The following is an 18493-nucleotide window of genomic DNA, read 5'->3' as shown; positions in this document are numbered from 1 at the left end:
GTAATTATTACAGCATATGGGAGGGAAAGAATAGCTCTCACAGGGAGAAAAACAAATAAGGAAAAGGCGGGCTGCCGCAGGGCTCAGCCACAGCAGAGTGACACTCGCACTGCAGCGGGTCCCCATCAGGTGGGCAAGGGCATCGCGGGACAGCTCTTCCTCTCCACGGCCCCGGCAAGAGCCTGGGTGCAAACATTTGCACCTGCAGCAGATGGGCTCACCCATCTCCCACTGCCCACTCAGGAGCATGGGTATGCTGGGGAAAGGATGACAGTGGCTGGGGTGTTACAGAGGGATGGAGCCTGGCATGCTCCCCCTGTCCCTTCTCCATGCACAATCCTACTGCTTGCTCTGTAATTTGAAGGACGCAGGGCCACGCAGCAAATTATGCTGGAGCACAAAGTGCCCCAGTAAACCACAGGGGGAACCCTCAGAGACAAGCCCTGCATGGGAGAGCCTGCTCCTGGAAATATGTGGAGCAAGGAAGAGGTGACATGCAGCAGCATGGGGAGAGTAGAGAAATTTGGGTAACAGTCTGTGAATAAGTAGCAATGACAGTCTCCTTTAAATTCTACTCCACTTGTAAAATAAACATTGTATCTCATCATAGCAGCTGGTATTCTGGGCTTTCACTATTAGAAAGAAAAATAGAAATAAACCCATTGGCAGTTGCACCAGCTGCATCCCAGTATGGGGACAAGGAGTGTCAAGGGGATGCCACCGCTCAAAAAGCTTGGGAGACTTAATGGAAAAAATCTAATCATATCTGCGGTGTATTAAATGCAAAGATTTAAGTTCACTGATTAAATTCACAGCCACTGAGCTACAGATTTTCCTGAAAACCAGAGAGCATTTTGGGCCCATTTTGATGTTTACTTGTCCTGTGCAACAGGCACGTAGCCACAGAGGTGAGGCAAGATAAGGAAGAGATGTTAACCTGTCCTGTTTGTTCCTATGCTCTGATGGCTTCTCCCTGGGCATCTGCTACTGGCTACAATTGGAAATTATGCAGGACCAGGGACAAAAGGTTAAGGGGTTAGAATGTATTCTAACAGAGAGATTTTTATATTCTCTTCTACTCACCTCTCTCCTGCTTTTCAGCTATATTTTTTACCTACTACAGCCTTCTCCCTGGCAGCATCATTAATTCACTCAGAGCAGGTGAATTGGCACTTGCCTGCTCACCTTGGTGAACTCTAGCTCATCCCCGGTCTCCCATCCCAAGCCAACCTGATCCCACTGTGAAGAGCTTGTGGCTCCAGTTAAAAGCACCAATATATGTCTGAGCAGGAGATGGGGAACCCTGGACACACTCGGCTGATGTGTCAGGACCAAAGCATCCCACCATTCCCTGACCTAAGCCAGGAGCTTGGAGCAGGGCCTCCCAGAGGTCAGCAGGACAGATACAGATGGGTGCTGAGCATCTGCTGGTCTCATGGGAGCCTGGGAGATGCCCTCAAGCTTTGGAAGCCCACTTGGCCATGCAGCACAGGCAGCTGCTGAATGGCAATGCTACTGCAAACAAAGTTGTGACAGAAGCATTGGAAATGGAGATGGTTCAAACTCTGTGATCCAGAACAGGAGTGAATTGCATGTGACAGACAACAGCCCCAGCACCCGTTAAATAAACCAGCCAAACCCTGCCAGCACCCCAGGATCCTGGCCAAGACAGGCACTGTGCATGGAGATTGAAGGACCAGCTCTGCAGCTAGCACATATAGGCAAGCTAGCCTGTGTGGAAATCAGGGAGGCAGCACCCGTTTGCAGCAGCTGGAAATCTGCCCTGCTGCTTTAAAACCACTGGCCCTGCCAGAAGGGCTGACCCTGCCCACGCACCCCTGCTGCTGCTCAAGTGCTCGCCTGGGTGACACTGTCATGGAGGGCAGAAAAGGGCTTCTGCTGCCTTCATCATGAGGCTGAAATGCTGCTTGAGACAGGTGTGGGGTGACTGCTGGTGTTTGGGGTGACCCCACCAAACAACTGAACATGGAGGTCCTCCCCACTGCACCAACACCCCAGAACAGAGGGAAACAGAAATGCTGAGATTTGCAGAGCTGCTTGGCCTCATCTCCTCTCTGCAGTGACCTGGAGCAGGGAAGGACAGTGATAGGGCAGATGGGGAATGTGCCTTGGGGTAGGACACAGCTTGGGGCATCCCTGGCCACGGCATGGGGTTGGAATTAGGTGATCCTTAAAGTCCCTTCCAACACAAACCATTCTGTGATCTAGAATGAAAGGATTCTCACAGTCCTTGTGCCAGAGACTCACTGGGAGACTGTGCTGGCTCCAGCATCCAGGAGGAGACAAAAAGCCTGCCAAGAGCTGCAAATGGAGGAGGAGTGTGTTTGCAGCTCATTGCTATCTCCACACTCACCCTGAATTGGCAGTGGCTGAGCTACAGACCCCATCAGGGTCTTGGGGGCTAAGCCCTCCTGGTAGCAGGATGCTCTGCCTAGGTGGGGGCAAAACAGCTCAGACTTTACCCTATTTGCAGCAGTTATCAGGCTATCAGTGGCAAATGGAGTAGGAGGGGTCAGGCTGCTTTTGGTGCAGAAGAATGCTGAGAGGAGGCTGACTCATCAAGCCCAAAGTTAAACATTCTGAGGATGTGAAGAACAATGTTTCCTGACAGAAACTGGCACTGGTGAGGAGGTGGCAGACAAAGCTTCTGATAAAGAAACCAACAAGTGCTAGTACTGATGACTTATCTAATGGTGCTGAGCTAAAGGCTGCAGTGCTGACACAGGGGGCCCACAAACATATGGCTGACAGTCAATCACATCAAACTACAACAACCCAGTCCTGCTTTTTGATGACAGGGTAAAAAATACCCCCTTTTTCGGGTCTGCGTGCAGATCCCACTCTTGAATGGAGACACCCCTCAATGCTGAGCAGAGATTTGCCCATGGTCATTGAAATGGGTAACATCAATCTCTACTCAATAATTATTTTGCCAACTTTAGTTTAATTGCTTCAATATTTATAAAAATGTGCACTATACTAGTAGTTAAAACTATTGTGTAGTAAACAATTCTGATTAAAGTTTTTTTAGTCTAATCATTATAATCATCAATTGAAATAAATGGCTTATTTCATTCATATAAATATATTTGGTTAGCCATCCTTAATTCTGCAGCACAAAGTTGTATAAAGGCTCAATTACACCTATATAATTCTTTAGGTAGAAACCATTGACCAAGGGTTGGATCCAGACTCCTCTTTGAGAAGCAGTTTAGAAATCAAGGGGATCCTTTCTGACCCTTGTGGCTCAATGGGAGGGTCTCCTGGACAAACCTTGTCTGAAACTTCTATTCTGCCTGCAACACTCCTGCATCCCAAACTAATCCTGCAGCTCTCATTTGAACTCCCATGCCCTCTGCCTTTGTCTCAGGGCAGGGTGACAGTGATGCCAGAGCCATCCACACACACACACAGAGCTGCAGACATACAATCTGCCTCTTGCACTTTTGGCCACCTTCCCAAATGCCAGCACGACATGGCAGCCCCATCCATTTCTTTCCTTTCTTCTGTACATCACTTGCAAAATTGCTTGATTTTAAGATAATTGCTTTTCCCACAGCAGCAAGGGCCTCTCATTTGTTTTTACATGCCACTAATCTAATCCACAGGTTTGTGTTTGGATTCCTGCTTCCCCTGGACTGTTCATAATAAAAAAAAAAAATCAGGATTGTGCAACAGCAGTTGAAAGAGAAAAGTAATGCCTCTCATTTTCTTCTTCAAAACCACCAAAACTGACACTACATAAAAGGGATAGGAGAAATCAGGGAAAATATAGGGTTTGAGATTTTTCCCCCCCTACTTAAAAACTAATTTTGTTAGTGATCATCCAGGGGGAAAAAGTGTTTGTTGCTTTGACCTTACAAGACCTCTAAATATTTTTAATCCCTTGCTATCACTGTGAAGCCCCACCTGGGGAGGTAGCAGGAAACATTCCTTGGAGGAACCTAGCAGCTTTTGGGGCTGAGCTTCTGAAGAGGGAAGATTTGGTGACTAATCCCAGGAAATCCCCTTCTCCTGGGCAAGATGACCTGTCCTGATCCTGACTGCTGTTCCTGGTGTGCAGCATTTTTCTGGTAAGGGCTGGCAGGTCCATACCCTGACCCTGAAAGGTGCTTGCCCTGGTAAGACATAGCAGTCATTTGGGTGGTCTGGGCACAGCATGACCTGCTCTAATCCCTCCACTCCTGAGGGGGCTGGAGGGGGATCCATCAGCCCAGCCTGGTCACTGCCTCCACCTCTGGTGCAGGTGAACAAGCCTCTCCTGCTGTGACAGGACTGCTGGTGCTCCCAGCCCTACCCCAGCTGCTGGTGTGCCCATCTCCCCCGTGCTGCCCGCTGGGGCATGCTTCCCCCTCTGCTCACCAAGTGCCCTCCTGCTGGACACACCTCCCAAAGGCTTCCACTGCTTCCCCCCAGAGCAGTTCCACCCCTTCTTTCTGCCCTGACCCTGACACCTCTGTGTGTCCCTCACATGGCAGACGGTAGAGCCGTGTTTGCTGTACCCTGGGTCAGCACAAGCCCAGCACAGCCCCGGCCTGGGCGGCCGTGATGGCTCCAGGGCAGGACCAGAAGGCAGCACAGCTCAGCACTGTCCCTGCAGGCAGCACGGCCAGGGCTGATGGGTTTGCCGCAGAGGAGAGAGCAGCTGCTGTGGTACTCACGTTCAGGTCCCTGTCATGGCTCTAAGTGTCCCCAGGGCTGTGGATGATGCAGGTGACAGGAGCCTGCAGCAGCAAAGTGGCCCAGGGATGGAGAAGGAACTGGGCTGGTGCTCTCTGTTGGGGAAGAAGGGTCTGACCCTGCCCACAAAACAGCAGTGGGAATGTGGGTGTTGATTTTTGACAGCTTCCACATGGGGAAAGGGCTGGGATAGAAATTACATGGGCTGGGTGGTGGCAGATGTTGAGGCCTTGGCACCAGCCCCTGTGACCTGCCAGGGTCTCCCAGTGCCATCCTGACATCAGGAAGAGGGCCAAGATCCCTGCTGAGCCTGTCTGCAGCTCATAGCTACAGGCTGTGATAACGATATCTTTAAGACATGCTGGGGCTGCACACAGCATTATTACATGGAGGTGTCCTAAAACACCCCAAAAGCACCTCAGCTTTCCAGTGCCACAGTGGGGCTGGGATGTTCTCCACTACACTTTGTGGGCATTACAGGCTTCCTAAGAAAATATTTCCAAGTACGTTGAAGTGGTGTGTGATACAGCAAGCCACTACCAGCATATTGCATTTGGGGCACCACACGAGGCCCGCACAGTGGATGCTGGATAGGTAAAGAGAAAATGTTGAGCCCACTGAGCGCCAAATGCCTCCTGAACGACCTGGAGCTGCTTGGGTTTGGTTTTCGAGTCCTTTTGGTTTTGGAAGTTGCACTTGTGAGACTCTCTTCTTCCCTCTAGCGTCCCTTCCGAATAATTTCTCCTGCTCTCCAAACCCAGCAAAAGCGGCGCCTGCCTGCCTGCATTTGCACTCGCTCCGTTCCTCAGGCACAGGTTTTCTATCTATAAACGACACTTCAACTCCCCACCCAGTAATCCAACGTTTTCTTTTTCTGCTTTACCCTGTGCCATGCAGGAGAATTCTGTCGCAAGGCCGTTGTGTCCTGGCAGCTTAAAAATTATCTCAATTACTACCTTGATTTTAGCACAATCACTGTGAACTCCACCTGGGGATGCACAGCCACGAGGCTAATGAAGGCAGTGTGGAGAGGAGCCCCTTGTAGAGGGATGGGTGAGAGTGAGCCCCTGCAATTGTTGCCTGTGTAAGACCATGCCACACCTCCTCTCATATCACATAATTTCTCCTTGGGCTGTAGGAAACCAGGGCAGAGATTAGAAATTTCTGCAGTGCCCCTAAGGCTGGATCAAGGCTGTCACTGAAAGGTTATTTTATTTCTGGTGATAGCAAGAGACCTCCAGGGTAGGATCTCCATCACCTAGGTCACTTCCCAGCTGGCTGAACTGGTTTCCAAAAGTGCAGCCATAATCCTTCTCTGTGAGGTGAGACCTCCCCCTCTCCTGGGGACAGGGCAGCAGACCAGCCCTCCCAGATGCACCTGCACCAGGCCAGCTCTTCACCAGCTCAGGGTCTGCTCTGGCACCTTGAATTGAGTCTGGGACAAGCCCTCCTTGGTGTCCTGCAGCTGTCCTGCCCCACCTGTGCCTCTCTGGAAGGTACAAAAGCTTCCCAGACTGGCTCAAAGAGCCAAGCGCACACTGCTGCCCCAGTGCTCACATGCTGTCTCCACTCTCCAAGGCTGACCCTTTGTCTCAGCCAGGACATTTCCAGTATCTCTTGGGGTAATTTTAGAGGAACAAAACAATAAAAACAGGGCCAGGATTCTCTGGTGTAATGACAAAGCCATTGCAGGGCAGGATTCATCTCACCTGGCAACAGATGGTACCCAGCAGACACCTAAGCCATCATCACAAACCCTGTGTGATCAGTGCAGAGACTGACACTATGGAGCAGGGGCCATCTGACTCATCATACCCCAGAAGCACCTGTGTTCCACTCTGGGTGCAGATACTGCCCCTGGCAAGGAGACAAGCTTGTCAGGCTGAACAAGGCAAGGAACCGTGTAGGAAATAATCCTGAGTAATGATCCTGAGCTGGCCTGCCATTTGTGTGTATTTGAAGGGACACGTATGGCATTTTCCTTCCTGAATATCTCCTGTGTTTTCTCCTCCTTGACAGCCAAAGAAAATGTCTTCTATTCATCCTTTAATGAAGATTAATTTGTTCCAAGTGCAAAGTAATCCCAGGCCTTTAATGACAGTAATGGCTTTGGCAACAAGCACAACAGCCATGAGCCCTGAGGCTGTGCCCACAGCTGCCATGGGGACACTGGACAGGGTGAGCATCTCCTTTGGCCTGTTCCTAAATGGGGTGCCAAGGTGTAAATGGGCTGGGCTCTGCAGAGCTGGGAAGTGCAGAACCCAATCCAAGCCACCTTTGCTTGTCAGGGCCCACTTGTCTGGGTGGGATGCTATCCCAGACATGCTCCTTTCAGGGGAAGGGATGTTCTTGGTCACTGAAATAACTGGCTGGCACACAGCTCCCTACTTCTTTCTCCCATGTTTTTTTTTAAGTTCTGGCTGATCCTTTCAGTACACAGGGCAGCAGCAGTCACTTCAGCAGGGCTGTTGATGGGACACCAGCTAAGTGATGCTGAGAGGCCTCCTGGATGGATCATGCTTCTGCTAATGCTGCAGCATTGTCTCTTTGGGCCAAATCCCTTTGTTCCGAGCCCAGCTCCCTGCAGGGCAGCTGTTCTCATGTTACCATCCCCTCCCTTAGCAGTGTGTTCTGGTGAGACTTGGCTCCCAGCAGAAAACTCTTCCCTGCAGTGCTGATTTATTAATAGGTGAGGGAGCAGTTCTCACCCCTCTCTCCAGCTTACACACTAGATATCAATTTGGCAGCCAGCAGCAAACCCCATTAAGGCAGTGAGATACTTAAAGGCATCAGCAGCTCCTGGCCCATTACAAGAATGAGGGGATGGACTCTGGTAATGTACATCTGAAACTGGTCACATCCAGCTGGAAGCAAGGATCCTACTGAGACAAACATTAAGAGTCTGCAGAGGCAGGAATGGGAATAAGCTCATTCATTAAAGGACTTTGTCTGTATTCAAGGGACCAATGTGTAATTTTAACAGAGGAAATGGTGACAAAAAGCCCATGCAATGAAACTTCCCTTTTTCCCTTTTGGACCAAGAGAACTGAATTCACAAATAGCCCATCATGCCTTACATTTCCTAATTAGCCTATTAAAGACCTGGCTGGCTTTTCCATTTTCTAGATGAAAAAGGTGGAAGATGAACAAGCAGAGGCTAAGCCAGGACAATAATTTTCTCTGTGGATCTGTTATAGCTGTCCAGACAGCAATGGCCCTGCTTATTTGCCTTGTCCTGGAAACTGCAACAGACAACAGCGTGACAGCCCTGGGAAATGAGGTGCACAACTATTGGCAGAGAGAAGAGAGGAGGCTACCAGCCCTTCTGCCCCATCAGCCTGGGCTGTGATCACTAACCTGCTCTCTTAGCAAGCCTCTCTGCTGTTCCATGCACGACAGGCTGGCCACTCAGCTCTGCTCTAAATCCCCACAGACACCAGAGCAAGTGGCACCCAGGCTGTTGTACACGTGTCCCTGTCCATAGGCACCTGAGGGGGTGATGAATGGACCACCAGCTGATGCAGTGACCAACAGGCACACTGGACACCTCCTCCTGTCCCTGTGAGCACACCACACCACCATGCAGCATGTGAGTGCCTTGGTTAGGCCACCAGTGGGGCAGAGCTGTCTAATGAGGGGCGGGGTGGTTGCTCTGAAGGTCACACACAGCCTGCAGCCCTGAGAGTCACCACTGGGATGTCTGATGGGAAGGTACAACAGGAAACCCTGAGTTAAATGGTTTTGATGAAGCCCTCAGGCACTGATTTCCCACACACAGGGGAGAGTTGTTTTTTTCTGAGCATTTCTCCACATCCTCCCTGCCAGCTCAGAGAAGCTTCTTGCTCTGTGCACATACAGAGCCACGTGGAGTTTGCTGAGGGATGAGATCACGATGCTTTTGAGAGACTTTCCAGATCTGTACCAAGAGTTTTGTCTCTGCAGATGCTCATGTCCAGACCCAGTTTACACACCCACTGAATTTTTTTCCCCTCCACCCCTTTGAAATGAAAGATGTCGATTGAGAAGGAGACTCTGAATATCTGGAGAAGACAGTTCTACCCATCACCCCCTGGTAGGACCCTGGTTATAGAGAAGGGTCAGTGCTGTCAGTGTCTTCTTTCTTTTACAAGGCCACTTTTTTTTTGTGTGTGTGATGGTATTGTCAGTGACACTGGCAAAAAGTCAGATTTAGGAGCCTATTTAAGGGCACAGGCATTGTTGCTGGGTGAAATCCTGCCTTGCATCCATAATATTGCACAAAATCACTTGCCACATAGTTTTAAATGATTTTTGATAGATGATTTCTGTTAGAACATACCAAAACTGGGCAAACTAGCTTCAAGCTCCAGACTGTTTTGTAAGATAAAGTGGTGCAAGGAGCACCATGATGAGAAGGAAGTTTCAGGGCCTTGTCTATTCTGCTTCTCTAAGTTATGATGGCCAGCAGAAAGGAGGCATAAACCAATTCATTAACTCATTGTGTAATTACTGTTTTATAAACTGATTTAAAAAATGTAATCTAACAGAGTAATTTAAACTGGAAAAAATGTGATGATGCATGGTTTCAGACTGCAACATCAATAAAGTTGAAAGACACAGTCATTTGGAATAGCATCTCACAGACTGCAGTCACTAAAACAGATGTTTTGGCTCTTACCTGAACATGGAGCAAATGCCCTATTGAAATAAAAAATTAAATTATTCCCTTACTTCCCTGCTTTGCTGCATCATCACTTAAAATTATCCAATTATAACAAATTGGAAAGTCTATTTGATCTGAGAAAGCCAGAAATGGGATGGAGGTGAAAGGCACATGCAGAGGATGCTCTGACACCTGGTGACAGAAGTCAGCTCTGCTGGAGAAGTTCTGGAATGCAATGTCTATTCAGAGGAAGTGAGACAAATCCTTCCAGGTAGCTATGGAGCAAACAAACATGTTAATATTGGGATAAGCCACTTGTTCAGCATTTGCTCCCATAGCAATGCATCCTACAAGAACCTCCAATGCCTGTGAATAGGGTGAGCTCCTGTGGGGGCATAAACTCTCAAATCATCCAGCCTTTCTGGGCTTTTCCTCAGGCAACACACCCTTCCCTCAGAGCCTGCTCTGGTCAACACTTCCTCTCAAGCCCTTGGTTTTGGCCCTCACATGTTTAACATCCAGGACTGCAAAAGGCACACTGCTGGCTGCTGGTAGGTCACCTCCTCCAGCCCTCTCCACAGGCAGCAGGCTCCATGCTCTGCTCTGTTTGGTGTCCCTGCCTGACTCACAGAGCTGGGCATAGTGTGGATGAGAGGAAGTGTGATAGGATTTGTTCTGTTTTAGTGTGTATAGGTTGCAAAAATAACCATATTTTTCTGTAATAAGACATTCATTAGCTCATTGGTTGATCAGTGGTTGCTCTTAAAATATTTGTGGACCAGCTGTATCCTGAATTGAGGCAAATCACACAAATTGTTTGAACTGCTCTGTGTTTAGCTTGCAGAAGAAGCTGCAAGATAGCATTGATCCTTCACAGCTGCACCGTGTACATGGCTCCAACACATGCTGGCAACTGGGTACCTTCTAGGACTGAGGACTTCTGTTCTGAGATGTTTTTGTGGCACTGGATTTGTGTGGCAATGACTGCAGAATGGACCTGGCAGTCAGGGGCCAAACAGAATTCATTGGCCTGAACCTCTGCAAGGCTTTTGTGGATGAGCAGGCAGCTGGATGCTGGTGGTTGATCTCTTTAGAAGGGCTCTCATCCATGATGGGCCTGAGGAAAAGAGGAAAACTCTGTGGTGAGACTGCACTCTGGATTTGAATATCTGCATTCTCCTCAGCAGCTCTGAAAACTGAACCAAAAGCTGCTGGGCCTGGGAGCAGCCCCAGGCACATGAACTTCCCACACAAGGCACATGCTCTCTGCCTTTGCTGACTCCAAAGTGACTCCCTCAGCTCAAACCCAAGCTGTCATGTCACAAGTCCTCTGTTGTATTTCTTCAAAGAAGCAACAACAGGATGCTAAATTTACGGCAAACAGGTTCAGAAATAAACATGTTTTGGTACATGTGACACTTCTTTAATGCCTACTTTATTTTCCAGAGCTCATTCTAACATGAATTTGTGTCAGGGAAAAAACCCAAGTGGGATGTCAGGAACTCTTCCTGGAGTGTACTGGAGGAGAGTTTTGAACAAGTGCCACAAGATCTTTGCAACAGACACAGCATTGGCTCTGGGTGGGGAACATGAGAATCGAGCAGTAAGAGCACAGCAAAATTCTGGGCTATTATTCAAGAAAATGCAAAATTTACAATACTCAACCTACAAGGAACATGGGAAAATGTTTCTTTAGCTTTAGACAATCAAAGGTAAATGTCAGCACAAATAAAAGGAATTAATTTTACAGAAGAAGCAGGAGACCTCAGAGACAATAGAGAAATCTGCCTTTTCCTGCCATGAAGTCCCTTCCCCAGATGCATTCCAGTGTACATACCTGATCCTTGGTGACCCAACAGCTGCTAGTCCTGGAATGGGCCTTGGCTGGCTGGTGCAGCCCACATGCTGGCAGTGTCCTTGGGATGCAGAGGCAGCCATCGTGCTGTGCAGGTCCAGGAGAGTGGGTTCTTTGTCCAGAGGCTGGGCTGAATACTCTTGATGAGCCTTTGACCAGCATTTCTGTGTACACTGTCTATCCTCCTCTTGGCTGGGTATTTTTATGCCCCTATGAATCCTTGTTTTCCAGGGTCTTGCTGCAACATCCACTGCAGAGGCAGGTGAAGGGTTTTTTGGAGGGGATGGAATTAGATAACGTTTTGTGTTGGAGAACCCTGCATCCTCCTGAGCCTGTGATGAACCTGAAACAGAGTGGAAAGCACAGTGGTTTACCAGTTCATCTGACTGCTACATCACTAACCCAGGGAGTGAAAGATTTTGGAGATGTTATGTGATGGAGCTGGGTGGGCAGATGTGTCCATGTTGAATTTCTTCCTCTGGCAGTTGGTTTGGTTCACTGTCAGCCTCTCTGCCAGCACTGCTACTGACGTGCCAAGGGAGGAACAGCTCACAGGCAGAGCTCACAGGGCACCCACAAGCTCACCTGCCCTCCTGTTCTCAGGCAGGATCACACCTGCATCATTCCCTGCCAGTGTCTGCACTGACTTGTTCTAAATACCTTAGGGCTCCTTCCAGTGATCTGAAGTGCAAGGCAGAGGAATAATCACAGATGAGCGGATCCACTTTTTAAATCAGAGGCAGAGATCATGGAATCTCGTAATAAGTGCCTGACTGCTGGGGAAAATATTGCACTGCATGCAGGGCTACTTTCTGGCTCTTTGTGTTTCAGCCATGTCATTCTCTCCATGCAACACACAGAGAAGAAAAAACTTGTTGCTGACTTATAAATATAACCAGCATGCACACATGCTTAGAACCATTCTAAATATAGCAGGGATCTGATTGCTCTTGTCTATTGAAAGAACCAACCATTCTATAAATAGCAGGGATCCAATTGCTCGTGTCTATTAAAAGAACCTAACTGTACCTAAGTGCCTGATGTGCAGGGTCCAGGCCAGGAACATAATCTAAAGAATGTGCCACCAAAACTCAGGCCCAGAAAGTTCATCTCTGTGGCTCCCAGTTGATGGGGATGTATTTTACTGCCTAAGTAGAGCTGATAAAAAGTTTTCATGGAAAAGTTTGTATCATATGATATACTTTTAAAATGTCTAAACTTCATATTTGTTTTCAAGTAGAGCCACTCTGAGAGACTGGTATGTCTGACTCAAGAGCCTGAAATAACATTCAACGCCTTCCAAAAAATGCAGTTTATATGGATCTGATGCTGCAAACATTTTTATGTAAGAGTGGCTTTGCTCAGATGACTTGTCCTTTTCTGGTCAGAAGGACTGCTTCCAGCAACAAGTTCTTCTGTGAGAAACTCACACTGCACTGGACACACTTCTGAGTGTCATTAGGATCCTGGTCAGTCCACCACCTCAGACAATTCTAGATTTCAAACTACTCCATCATCATCCCACAGATTTAGTCAGAAGATGGACAGACCCATGCCCAACCATTCACTTTCACAGTGCTATAGGGCATGACACTGGTACACTGTGGGATGTTTGTGACATTGTCCTGTCAATCTAGAAGGATGATGAGACCATCATACTCAGTGTAAAGAAATCATATAAAATTTGAAAAAGGTCAGATTAAATCTAAAGAGATCATGAGATCATAATCTAAGATTTTTGTGGGTACTGGACAATAGGCCATTCCTTTAGATTTTTCCAAACAGCTTTTATTCTTGTTAGGGAGATACTGCTTATAGTACTGTTAATACACATAGAGGCTTTGAATAATTTAATGATATTTCCATTTTTTTTCAAAATATATTATATTTTTCTAAATTTTTTAGTAGATCCATTTTTACCCTTGAAAGAAATGTAAAATGAAAACTCACATGACTTCACTTATTGAGAAAAAAGGAGTTGTTTAGATTAATAACAGAAAAAAGATTGAAGTTGTAATTACATATGGTCCTCTCTTTGATATGTGTTTGGAATAACCATTATTAATGTTTTTAATCTTTTTAAAGCAAATATTCAACAAGTAGTGAAGAGTGGGAATTCTGCTTTTATTCACGTAAATGCAATTTCAGAGAAGCCTTTGGCTTTATTCCTGAGTAGAAGAGCATGTTCCATTTTTGAACCTTTTACTGGATGCTTCCTTTTGGTCGCATATCTTTCCAGAATTCCCAGTTGTTCAGTTAAACTTTAATCACTAGCTCAGCCATTATTTACATCAGTGCCAACTGGGTTCAAATACAGCTCAGTAGGAATGACAATATTTTAGACTCACCTGGCACTGTCATAAATTAATGACACAAGGTAAAACACAGAGATCTGTCCTTCTACTGCACTTGATGCTAAGCTAGTGTGAGATCACCTTTGCTCCTCTTAATTCTACATATTCATGCTGAAATATATCAACTGATGGTCAACACAGCTGGCCACAATGTCCTGCTTGAAAACTGGAATGGATTGCTTAGGGTCTGGCCCTGCAGTGGCATTTTCCAGTTGCTGCCCTGAAGCACAGATGCCAGATCCCATAAAACACTGGATTACCCATGTACCTATCTACAAACAGCACATGTTTAGCCCAAGGCCAACCCTCCCCCAGGGGTTTAAGTGCAGTACCTGAGGAGGAGCGGGAAGAAGAGTCAAATGAAATCCTTTCAATGAGGTCCTCATCACAGGCCTCCCTCAACTCATTCCCTAAGCTGTCAGTCAGGCTCCAGTCTTCACCTTCATTCACCTTCAGTGCTTGGCTGGCTTGTTCTTGCTGACCTGTTTGCAGGCACCTGGACAACATCAAGTATCACACATTTAATTAGCTTTTGAGTGTGTTTATGCAGCTGGTCAAATGCAGCCACTCGGGCAAACACCCTGCAGTGGATTTAGTTACCCACTGTTACTTCACACCTTCCAGGAGATATGAAAACTCATTTTAATGGGATCAGCCATCTAAGATGCCTGTGTCTGATTATCTCAAGCATCTTAAAGTTAATCAGGTGAAGTGGGGCAGATTTAAAATACTACCCAGTGAATAAGTTCAGAGAAATAAAACTATTTTTACTTCCAAAATAACCATTACCTATCTGTGAGATCTATGAGATCTCAGCAAGGTGGTATTTTCTTTCAGCCTTTTGTTTGCTTAGGCCAATGTGGTGCTTGCAGAAAAGCTGATCCCCTTTCAGCTCTTTTACCAGACACTGTCAGGGCCAAGAACAGCTCACCAGTTATGAGAAGTCATTTCTCTGCTCTTGCTAAGGAAGTGAGCCCATCCTGCCTGTGCTCCAGAGAGAAGGAAGAGGATTCTTCTCCCTTGCCATCCTGCAGATGCTCCAGGCAGGAGGACTGCTGCCCAAAGCAGGGACAGGAAGGCAGGGGCCGAGATTACCCCTCCAAACCACCAGCAGGTGGCCAAAGTGCTGATCTTATTTTTGCAGCAGAAAATGAATGCAGTTCATGGCATGGCAAGATCTCCCCGGTGGTCTCACCCCTTGTGCTGCTCCATCCATGCTCCCAGGTCAGAGGACACCTTTTTCAGGTGCAGATCTCTTCCTCCTCCAGAGCCACAAAGGTTTTCTGTCGTCAGACCAGATGGTTTCAAAGGCCTCACAGCAGGTGGCTGTGGAAATGGCACAAGTTATCTAGATATCCATGGGAATAATTCTCAGCTCCCTTTCTAGATGTGGATTTCAGCATACATCAAAGCCCACTGTTGTTTCTGAGTTTTTAGATTATCCCTCATAATTTTCTAACTCCTCAGTTTTAAGAAGTCTCACTTCCCAGTTATGTACTATTACAGCCTGAGGAACCCAGGGTAGCAGTGACAAAATTGTTGATTTATATTTCACTGGATATAAGCCTATAGCACCTATACCTATAAGCACATTAAGACCAGTACCACAGAAACTGCATCACTCAGTATATGACCAGAGCTCAATTCCACATCCCAGCTCTTAGCACACAATAATTCCCTAAAATGTTCAAATTTGTTTCAGAAAAGCTTCCTATGCTGAGGCTGTGGTAGCAGAAAGACATGGGCAGTACCTATCTTTTCCCTGCAGTTCTTTAACATCTGTTGTGAGCATTAAGTCTGTGTCCTGTGCATCTCCCTGATTTACCCCAGCCTGTTTAAATCTACTCATGTGTAGCTGTGGTGTTTTGAACCTCAGGGCCAACAAAAGCTGACCATGACAAGCCAGGCTGCTCCCCTTTACACACATGGGTATCCTCTCACCGAATTACAAAATGAGCAGGCTGACCCACAGGGCAGGGGCACCACCCCACTGCCAAGAGGAACAAACTTTGGCTTTGTGTTTGTTTAGTCAATAGGAATGACCTTGCAGCATTAGCAAGCTGTCTGTATACACCAACATCAAAGAAACACTGCTGAAAAAAGTCTTTCTCTTAATAACTGTTGTAGAAATACTATCAAGTTTTGCAAGCCTGCCTTGTACTTTGCTCATTGCAGGAGGATGGGAAATCTGCCCCCAGCAGCTGACACGTGATTTTCACTGCTCCCTTGCAGCTGATGGTCCACTGCTGCTAACACATGGGCACATGCAACATCATGGCAGGGGACCCTCTGTCCTCCTCAAGGCAACTGCATCTTGGGGGTTCTTGGCTACAGAACAGAGTGAGCTGCTACAAGCCACAGTGGGAGTTCAGTTTATCCCAGGAGTTGTGGGGGTCACCATGCAGGAATATGAAGTTTACAAGAAAAGCATACACCTAGCTTTTGCCTCCTCACATGGAGGGCCTTGGCAGGGTTCCCACATATAACCTGGCGGAGTCCTAAGAAAAACAGGAAAAAAGAAAACATTTTACTCCAGCATTTAACAAACAGTGCTGTCATTGAAGTCAGTTAATATAACTTCCCATAGACAGGAAGTTATAATATTCATGGTGTAGGTTCACACTACCAGCTGGCATGGCCTGACACTGCTGCTAAGAGGCAGTTTCTCTGCTTCCACCAGAATCTGTCTTCTTTTGACCCTGCCCTGCCTCCTTAGTTGTGCTGGTGCAAATATTTGTGTGGGTACATGGTCAGTCAGATTAGGGAACAAATTCAGATTTTAAAAAAAATATGATTTGGGGAAGTCTTTTTTGTTTGTTGTGCTGGATTATCTTTCAGCTGGATTTTGATTAAAATCAGGTTAAAAAGAGATAAAGCAACAAAGGGTCAGAAGAAGCAGTGAACATTGGGTGAAACTGTCTCTATCAGTAGTGTTAGCTGCCTAAAAGTGTGTGTAAAATTACAGTCTCATTCCCTGACAAGCTGTACTTAGTTTCCATGTACATTTCTAAATGTCCACTCAGCTGTTGACTCTGCATTGCTTCATCTAGTCCATCATCCTGAGTCCTACCCATAGGCAGGGAACTGAGGAGAGACAGGCATCTGAGCAAAGCAGCCCACCATGCCTGGAAACAAATGCCATCTAATCAGCAGTCCGTGGGCTGGTGGAGTTACACCATCACGGTGTTTCCAGGAGTCAGGGAAGGATGGGTGGTATTTCCAAGTGACTAGGGCAAGAAGGGCAGTGGCAGACCTGTGTTTTGGGCTAGATCAGAATGTGAAGTCAAGGAACTGACTCCTCTTGCTGAGGGACCAACCTCTGGAAACCCAGACCCAAGTGCTCATTGCCAGCAAGGATGCTGTTGCAGTATGAGACTGCAGCACACACAGTCTGAGGCCACGATGCAGGGGGGAGGGAATGTGCATCATCACACCTCTCTGGAGGACTGCCTTGGACCACGCTCCTGTGGCTGACCAGGACGTGGCCTGGTGTTACTCGAGCAGGACAGCTGCAAAGAGGTCTGGAAGAGGAGCAGCACTGCAGTATGGGGCTGTGAAAAGGGACAGCAGCACATGGGGGCAGGGGGCTGAGGATGGGCAGTGCAGGTGACTTGCACCTTGTGCTGCAGGGGGAAATAAAGGAAAGCCTACGCTAGAGCAGGTGAGTCTCGAGGAAGACAACATATGCTAAACCTGATTAGCAGTGGCATGGGTGGGTGGTATTCAAAGCACCCTGGCTTTCATCAGTAATAACATTCAGAAGGAGGTGGAGGTGTGGGAAAGAACAGGATTAAAAAAACATATATTACCATGTGTCAAATCACTGGAGTCATCTTTTGTGAACAGCTTATCAGGAAAAACAGTGGGATCTGGAAGAGGACAGCCACCGCCCAAGAGGCTGGCATCACGAGAAGTCCCTGCATTAGCAGAACTCTGTGCATTTCCAGGTCTGGAAGTTGTTGGGGGTTTTGGGCTGCATTCAGACTGCTTTGCTACTTCCCCAAGATATGGATCTAGAAGAGAGATTTCATTAGTGTAAGCACAGTTATGCAAGGCTTCAAACCACACCATCACCGTACCTTGCCAATATGGCAATTGCTGCTGCACACCTGGAGCTATAGAGGACAGAAGAATATGTAACAGCAGCTACAAGAAACATGCTGGAATGGGTCCAGCCTAGGGAAGGAGGTCTTCCAGCGCTGCCCAGTCATGGCAGAATCCGGGGATCCCTAACTAAACTGATATCCCTTCCCACTCTTCTTCTGCTTCAGGGCACCAGAGACAGACTGCTGGGGTTATGGGTCAGGAACTGCTCTGTGCTCACCACCCACCTCTGGCTGTCCCACAGGGGAGCATGGACACATCCAGGGCACTGCCACTTTCCCTGCCTGCATGCCCAGGCTAACTGTAAGCTGCCTTTCATTTGCTGCCCACCTGCCCGCAGGGCAACCATTCCAGACTTGCTGCAGGCACAGCCTAGGCCCCAGTCCTTAAATACATTGCTTAAATGCCCTGGCACAATGCAGATGGCGATGGACACCTTACCAGAGCCACCAGTCAAACAGAAGAAACTGTACCAGGAGTTACAAAAATCTGAGAATGGCAGTGATAGATTTTTCCAGTACTGCCTCAGAGACAGATAGTTCTCTTCCACAGAAAGAAAGGTGAAAATTGTTTTTGTAATGCTACAGGACGGGAAGGATTATACAAAAACTAGCAAAGGCAGACAGAGCCTTGTCCTCTTACCTGCCCAACTGCTGCCTGTCCTGGGAGCACAGCACAGCTCTAAGAGCAGCATATGCAGCCAACAACCAATGGGACAGAGAATGTCATTCCAGTGCCCAGATGAATAACGTGCTTTTTAAAGTGCTGAACATCTACCAGCTCCAAAGTGAGGCATCAGCTCTGTGATGATATGGCCATTTCCTTAAGAGTTGAGTG

The 18493-nt window shown here is 47.4% G+C and overlaps 1 protein-coding gene across 11 annotated transcripts in view; it reads right to left on the bottom strand.

The window, feature by feature from the left end:
- Positions 1-9339: 9339 nt before the first annotated feature.
- Positions 9340-18493, bottom strand: part of LRRC56 (leucine rich repeat containing 56) — a 60046-nt gene continuing 50892 nt past the window's right edge. For all 11 annotated transcript variants that reach the window (XM_064714618.1, XM_064714620.1, XM_064714623.1 and 8 more), the window contains 6 exons: positions 17362-17565; positions 15986-16050; positions 14748-14878; positions 13885-14048; positions 11181-11541; positions 9340-10460 (listed from right to left, as the gene is read on the bottom strand). In XM_064714618.1, coding sequence (XP_064570688.1) covers positions 10268-10460; positions 11181-11541; positions 13885-14048; positions 14748-14878; positions 15986-16050; positions 17362-17565 — 1118 coding nt within the window. In that variant the 3' untranslated portion in view covers positions 9340-10267. The remainder of the gene's footprint in view (positions 10461-11180; positions 11542-13884; positions 14049-14747; positions 14879-15985; positions 16051-17361; positions 17566-18493) is intronic.

Source organism: Zonotrichia leucophrys, chromosome 5, assembly GCF_028769735.1.
Source record: "Zonotrichia leucophrys gambelii isolate GWCS_2022_RI chromosome 5, RI_Zleu_2.0, whole genome shotgun sequence".
NCBI classification, from domain to species: Eukaryota; Metazoa; Chordata; class Aves; order Passeriformes; family Passerellidae; genus Zonotrichia; species Zonotrichia leucophrys.
Note: the sequence above shows the minus strand (reverse complement) of the source record. Positions and strands in the feature narration are given on the sequence as shown.